Source organism: Bos javanicus, chromosome 23 (genome assembly GCF_032452875.1).
Source record: "Bos javanicus breed banteng chromosome 23, ARS-OSU_banteng_1.0, whole genome shotgun sequence".
In the NCBI taxonomy this organism is placed as follows: Eukaryota; Metazoa; Chordata; class Mammalia; order Artiodactyla; family Bovidae; genus Bos; species Bos javanicus.
Window position 1 is genome coordinate 7,265,419 of NC_083890.1, and position 8,200 is coordinate 7,273,618.

The window sequence follows — 8,200 nt, forward strand, 5'->3', positions numbered from 1 at the left end:
AGAAAATAACCTACAGCCCAGATTATTGTACCCAGCAAGGATCTCATTCAAGTATGAAGGAGAAATCAAAAGCTTTTCAGACAAGCAAAAGCTGAGAGAATTCTGCACCACCAAACCAGCTCTCCAACAAATACTAAAGGATATTCTCTAGACAGGAAACACAAAAACGGTGTATAAACTCGAACCCAAAACAATAAAGTAAATGGCAACGGGAACATACTTATCAGTAATTACCTTAAATGTAAATGGGTTGAATGCCCCAACCAAAAGACAAAGACTGGCTGAATGGATACAAAAACAAGACCCCTACATATGTTGTCTACAAGAGACCCACCTCAAAACAGGGGACACATACAGACTGAAAGTGAAGGGCTGGAAAAAGATTTTCCATGCAAATAGGGACCAAAAGAAAGCAGGAGTAGCAATACTCATATCAGATAAAATAGACTTTAAAACAAAGGCTGTGAAAAGAGACAAAGAAGGTCACTACATAATGATCAAAGGATCAATCCAAGAAGAAGATATAACAATTATAAATATATATGCACCCAACACGGGAGCACCGCAGTACGTAAGACAAATGCTAACAAGTATGAAAGGAGAAATTAACAATAACACAATAATAGTGGGAGACTTTAATACCCCACTTACACCTATGGATAGATCAACTAAACAGAAAATTAACAAGGAAACACAAACTTTAAACGATACAATAGACCAGTTAGACCTAATTGATATCTATAGGTCATTTCATCCCAAAACAATGAATTTCACCTTTTTCTCAAGTGCACATGGAACCTTCTCCAGGATAGATCACATCCTGGGCCATAAAGCTAGCCTTGGTAAATTCAAAAAAATAGAAATCATTCCAAGCATTTTTTCTGACCACAATGCAGTAAGATTAGATCTCAATTACAGGAGAAAAACTATGAAAAATTCCAACATATGGAGGCTGAACAACACGCTGCTGAATAACCAACAAATCACAGAAGAAATCAAAAAAGAAATCAAAATTTGCATAGAAACGAATGAAAATGAAAACACAACAACCCAAAACCTGTGGGACACGGTAAAAGCAGTCCTAAGGGGAAAGTTCATAGCAATACAGGCACACCTCAAGAAACAAGAAAAAAGTCAAATAAATAACCTAACTCTACACCTAAAGCAACTAGAAAAGGAAGAAATGAAGAACCCCAGGGTTAGTAGAAGGAAAGAAATCTTAAAAAGTAGAGCAGAAATAAATGCAAAAGAAACAAAAGAGACCATAGCAAAAATCAACAAAACCAAAAGCTGGTTCTTTGAAAGGATAAATAAAATTGACAAACCATTAGCCAGACTCATCAAGAAACAAAGGGAGAAAAATCAAATCAACAAAATTAGAAACGAAAATGGAGAGATCACAACAGACAACACAGAAATACAAAGGATCATAAGAGACTACTATCAACAATTATATGCCAATAAAATGGACAACGTGGAAGAAATGGACAAATTCTTAGAAAAGTACAACTTTCCAAAACTGGACCAGGAAGAAATAGAAAATCTTAACAGACCCATCACAAGCATGGAAATTGAAACTGTAATCAAAAATCTTCCAGCAAACAAAAGCCCCGGTCCAGACGGCTTCACAGCTGAATTCTACCAAAAATTTAGAGAAGAGCTGACACCTATCCTGCTCAAACTCTTCCAGAAAATTGCAGAGGAAGGTAAACTTCCAAACTCATTCTATGAGGCCACCATCACCCTAATACCAAAACCTGACAAAGATCCCACAAAAAAAGAAAACTACAGGCCAATATCACTGATGAACATAGATGCAAAAATCCTTAACAAAATTCTAGCAATCAGAATCCAACAACACATTAAAAAGATCATACACCATGATCAAGTGGGCTTTATCCCAGGGATGCAAGGATTCTTCAATATCCGCAAATCAATCAATGTAATACACCACATTAACAAATTGAAAAATAAAAACCATATGATTATCTCAATAGATGCAGAGAAAGCCTTTGACAAAATTCAACATCCATTTATGATAAAAACTCTCCAGAAAGCAGGAATAGAAGGAACATACCTCAACATAATAAAAGCTATATATGACAAACCCACAGCAAACATTATCCTCAATGGTGAAAAATTGAAAGCATTTCCTCTAAAGTCAGGAACAAGACAAGGGTGCCCACTTTCACCATTACTATTCAACATAGTTTTGGAAGTTTTGGCCACAGCAATCAGAGCAGAAAAAGAAATAAAAGGAATCCAAATTGGAAAAGAAGAAGTAAAACTCTCACTATTTGCAGATGACATGATCCTCTACATAGAAAACCCTAAAGAATCCACCAGAAAATTACTAGAAATAATCAATGACTACAGTAAAGTTGCAGGATATAAAATCAACACACAGAAATCCCTTGCATTCCTATACACTAATAATGAGAAAACAGAAAGAGAAATTAAGGAAACAATTCCATTCACCATTGCAACGGAAAGAATAAAATACTTAGGAATATATCTACCTAAAGAAACTAAAGACCTATATATAGAAAACTATAAAACACTGGTGAAAGAAATCAAAGAGGACACTAATAGATGAAGAAATATACCATGTTCATGGATTGGAAGAATCAATATAGTGAAAATGAGTATACTACCCAAAGCAATTTATAGATTCAACGCAATCCCTATCAAGCTACCAACAGTATTCTTCACAGAGCTAGAACAAATAATTTCACAATTTGTATGGAAATACAAAAAACCTCGAATAGCCAAAGCGATCTTGAGAAAGAAGAATGGAACTGGAGGCATCAACCTACCTGACTTCAGGCTCTACTATAAAGCCACAGTTATCAAGACAGTATGGTACTGGCACAAAGACAGAAATATTGATCAATGGAATAAAATAGAAAGCCCAGAGATAAATCCACGCACATATGGACACCTTATCTTCGACAAAGGAGGCAAGAATATACAATGGATTAAAGACAATCTCTTTAACAAGTGGTGCTGGGAAATCTGGTCAACCACTTGTAAAAGAATGAAACTGGACCACTTTCTAACACCATACACAAAAATAAACTCAAAATGGATTAAAGATCTAAACGTAAGACCAGAAACTATAAAACTCCTAGAGGAGAACATAGGCAAAACACTCTCCAACATACATCACAGCAGGATCCTCTATGACCCACCTCCCAGAATATTGGAAATAAAAGCAAAAATAAACAAATGGGACCTAATTAACCTTAAAAGCTTCTGCACATCAAAGGAAACTATTAGCAAGGTGAAAAGACAGCCTTCAGAATGGGAGAAAATAATAGCAAATGAAGCAACCGACAAACAACTAATCTCAAAAATATACAAGCAACTCCTACAGCTCAACTCCAGAAAAATAAACGACCCAATCAAAAAATGGGCCAAAGAACTAAATAGACATTTCTCCAAAAAAGACATACAGATGGCTAACAAACACATGAAAAGATGCTCAACATCACTCATTATCAGAGAAATGCAAATCAAAACCACTATGAGGTACCATTTCACACCAGTCAGAATGGCTGCGATCCAAAAGTCTACAAATAATAAATGCTGGAGAGGGTGTGGAGAAAAGGGAACCCTCTTACACTGTTGGTGGGAATGCAAACTAGTACAGCCACTATGGAGAACAGTGTGGAGATTCCTTAAAAAACTGGAAATAGAACTGCCTTATGATCCAGCAACCCCACTGCTGGGCATACACACTGAGGAAACCAGAAGGGAAAGAGACACGTGTACCCCAATGTTCATCGCAGCACTGTTTATAATAGCCAAGACATGGAAGCAACCTAGATGTCCATCAGCAGATGAATGGATAAGAAAGCTGTGGTACATATACACAATGGAGTATTACTCAGCCATTAAAAAGAATACATTTGAATCAGTTCTAATTAGGTGGATGAAACTGGAGCCTATTATACAGAGTGAAGTAAGCCAGAAGGAAAAACATAAATACAGTATACTAACGCATATATATGGAATTTAGAAAGATGGTAACAATAACCCTGTGTACGAGACAGCAAAAGAGACACTGATGTATAGAACAGTCTTATGGACTCTGTGGGAGAGGGAGAGGGTGGGAAGATTTGGGAGAATGGCAATGAAACATGTAAAATATCATGTAGGAAACGAGTTGCCAGTCCAGGTTCGATGCATGATGCTGGATGCTTGGGGCTGGTGCACTGGGACGGCCCAGAGGGATGGTATGGGGAGGGAGGAGGGAGGAGGGTTCGGGATGGGGAGCACATGTATACCTGTGGCGGATTCATTTTGATATTTGGCAAAACTAATACAATTATGTAAAGTTTAAAAATAAAATAAAATTAGAGGAAAAAAAAAAAGTTTCAAAAAAAAAAAAAAAAACTCATCAAGCTGAATACTTCAAATGGTTCCATTGGGTTTTAGGTAAATTACACCTCAATAAAGTTTTTCATGTTCTTAAATCATTTTAAAAGCAAATAACAAAACCCTTTGAGTATAAGAGACCTAAAACTTCTTATAATTATCATGTTACCTGCTTACATTTATTTTTAAATGTTTTATCGTCACTCTAGTTATTGGGACAGCAAAACCAAATAGGTTATAGGTCAAGAAGAGCACATCAAATATACTGTTTCCTTTTTTGCTCCCGAATTTAGTAGGTCAGATTTTTAAACTCAAATTATTTAAACTAAACTAAAACAAAAGCATCTGTGACACAGTTTAGAAGGATTAGAGTGTAAGGCTCCGATCCAGTCCCTGACACTCTCCTCAGCCCATAGATCCTGTATCAACTCCAGGCAAGAAAAGTGGCACTAACTTCATCAGGAGTCCTTCCCAAATCTACCATTTACTGACCAGACATTTACTAATTTAGGCCTTTCATTCTTCTTTCTTCTACCATAGTTTTCAAAAGTAAACTTTAAGTTCAAAAGCTTCACCATTTTTTATCTTTTTTTAAAAAAACTGAAGTATAGTTGATTTACAGTACTATGTTAGTTTCAGGTGTAAAGTGATTCAGTTATACATTTTTTCCAGATTCTTTCCCCTTACAGGTTATTATAAAATCCTGAGAACAGTTCCCTGTGTTATACAGTGGATCTTGCTGCTAAGTCGCTTCAGTCGTGTCCAACTCTGTGCGACCCCATAGATGGCAGCCCACCAGGCTCCCCTGTCCCTGGGATTCTCCAGGCAAGAACACTGGAGTGGGTTGCCATTTCCTTCTCCAATGCATGAAAGTGAAAAGTGAAAGTGAAGTTTCTCAGTCGTGTCCGACTCCTAGCAACCCCATGGACTGCAGCCTGCCAGGCTCCTCCGTCCATGGGATTTTCCAGGCAAGAGTACTGGAGTGGGGTGCCATTGCCTTCTCCGATAGTGGATCTTAGTTATCTGTTTTATATAGTAGTGTGTTTATGTTAATCTCTAACTCCTAATCTATCCCTCCAAGAGTTTAACCTTTTGACCATCTTTGTCTGCCTGTGGCCACTCAAGGCATGAAGTGGTGATGCTTTATCTGTCTCTATAATAGAAGGACAAAACAATCTTCAGCTGATGTCTTAGAATTTTTCTGCTGTACATCTGAATATGTAAAAAATACAGGAAGTGTTCTTGCAGGATACAGGACACAGGGCACAGTTACCTTTGGGAAGCAGAGTGATAGGGGAAGGGGAAGTGAGAAAAGGAGCCCTTTTACCCTTTTTACACTCTTCTGTAGGGTTTGAACTTTTTATAACAAGATAACTTTATAAGAAATCAGGTATTTACTGCTGCTGCTAAGTCACTTCAATTGTGTCCGACTCTGTGCAACCCCATAGACAGCAGCCCACCAGGCTCTGCTGTCCCTGGGAGTCTCCAGGCAAGAACACGAGTGGGTTGCCATTTCCTTCTCCAAGGTATTCTCCAGATATTTACAACAAAGCTAGTGGAGGTGATGGAATTCCAGTGGAGCTATTCCAAATCCTGAAAGATGATGCTGTGAAAGTGCTGCACTCAATATGCCAGCAAATTTGGAAAACTCAGCAGTGGCCACAGGACTGGAGAAGGTCAGTTTTCATTCCAATCCCAAAGAAAGGCAATGCCAAAGAATGCTCAAACTACCACACAATTGCACTCATCTCACAGGCTAGTAAAGTAATGCTCAAAATTCTCCAAGCCAGGCTTCAGCAATATGTGAACCGTGAACTTCCTGATGTTCAAGCTGGTTTTAGAAAAGGCAGAGGAACCAGAGATCAAATTGCCAACATCTGCTGGATCATTGAAAAAGCAAGAGAGTTCCAGAAAAACATCTATTTCTGCTTTATTGACTATGCCAAAGCCTTTGACTGTGTGGATCACAATAAACTGTGGAAAATTCTGAAAGAGATGGGAATACCAGACCACCTGATCTGCCTCTTGAGAAATTTGTATGCAGGTCAGGAAGCAACAGTTAGAACTGGACATGGAACAACAGACTGGTTCCAAATAGGAAAAGGAGTATGTCAAGACTGTATATTGTCACCCTGCTTATTTAACTTATATGCAGAGTACATCATGAGAAATGCTGGACTGGAAGAAGCACAAGCTGGAATCAAGATTGCCGGGAGAAATATCAATAACCTCAGATATGCAGATGACACCACCCTTATGGCAGAAAGTGAAGAGGAATTCAAAAGCCTCTTGATGAAAGTGAAAGTGGAGAGTGAAAAAGTTGGCTTAAAGCTCAACATTCAGAAAACGAAGATCATGGCATCTGGTCCCATCACTTCATGGGAAATAGATGGGGAAACAGTGGAAACAGTGTCAGACTTTATTTTTCTGGGCTCCAAAATCACAGCAGATGGTGACTGCAGCCATGAAATTAAAAGATGCTTACTCCTGGGAAGGAAAGTTATGACCAACCTAGATAGCATATTAAAAAGCAGAGACATTACTTTGCCAACAAAGGTTCATCTAGTCAAGGCTATGGTTTTTCCTGTGGTCATGTATGGATGTGAGAGTTGGACTGTGAAGAAGGCTGAGCGCCGAAGAATTGATGCTTTTGAACTGTGGTGTTGGAGAAGACTCTTGAGAGTCCCTTGGACTGCAAGGAGATCCAACCAGTCCATTCTGAAGGAGATCAGCCCTGGGATTTCTTTGGAAGGAATGATGCTAAAGCTGAAACTCCAGTACTTTGGCCACCTCATGCTAAGAGCTGACTCATTGGAAAAGACTCTGATGCTGGGAGGGATTGGGGGCAAGAGGAGAAGGGGACGACAGAGGATGAGATGGCTGGATGGCATCACTGGCTCGATGGACGTGAGTCTGAGTGAACTCCAGGAGTTGGTGATGGACAGGGAGGCCTGGCCTGCTGCAATTCATGGGGTCGCAAAGAGTCAGACATGACTGAGCGACTGATCTGATTTGATCTGATCTGATTTACTATGGAATTACTATGGAATTTACTATGGAATTTTTAAAATAAGAAACAGATGGATTTTCCACTAGGTGGTAGTAGAGAATTACAATCAGTATTAGTCTGAACCTATAGGGCATTTTCAGATTTTTCTGTGTTGTTGGGTGTTGTCATTATAGACATGCCTGAACCGGCTAAAAAAGCTCCTGCCCCTAAAAAGGGCTCTAAAAAAGCTGTGACCAAGGCCCAGAAGAAGGACGGCAAGAAGCGCAAGCGCAGCCGCAAGGAGAGCTACTCCGTGTACGTGTACAAGGTGCTGAAGCAAGTCCATCCGGACATCGGCATCTCGTCCAAGGCCATGGGAATCATGAACTCATTCGTCAACGACATTTTCGAGCGCATCGCTGGCGAGGCATCGTGCCTGGCGCATTACAACAAGCCCTCGACTATCACATCCAGGGAGATCCAGACCGCCGTGCGCTTGCTGCTACCTGGGGAGCTGGCCAAGCACGCCGTGTCCGAGGGCACTAAGGCTGTCACCAAGTATACCAGCTCCAAGTAAATATAATATGCCTAGCCGCTATTAACAGAGAAGGCAATGGCACCCCACTCCAGTAGTCTTGCCTGGAAAATCCCATGGATGGAGGGCCTGGTGGGCTGTAGTCCATGGGGTCGCTAACAGTCAGACACGACTGAGTGACTTCACTATAGGGCAGAAGGAAATACTAAGCTGAGAAGAAAAGGCTCTAGTTCATTTGTAGCTACAAATGTTTATTTAGAAGTTCAGTCTGAGGTTTCATTGCTTCATGAACATTA

The 8,200-nt window shown here is 39.6% G+C and overlaps 1 protein-coding gene across 1 annotated transcript; it reads left to right on the plus strand.

Annotated features, from left to right (window-relative positions):
* The first annotated feature begins 7,531 nt into the window (after positions 1–7,531).
* On the plus strand, positions 7,532–7,957 carry LOC133235866 (histone H2B type 1-C/E/F/G/I-like). Its single transcript, XM_061397667.1, has one exon. It carries the CDS (start codon positions 7,566–7,568, stop codon positions 7,944–7,946), a length of 381 nt encoding a protein of 126 aa, XP_061253651.1. The 5' UTR covers positions 7,532–7,565; the 3' UTR covers positions 7,947–7,957.
* The last annotated feature ends 243 nt before the right edge of the window (positions 7,958–8,200 follow it).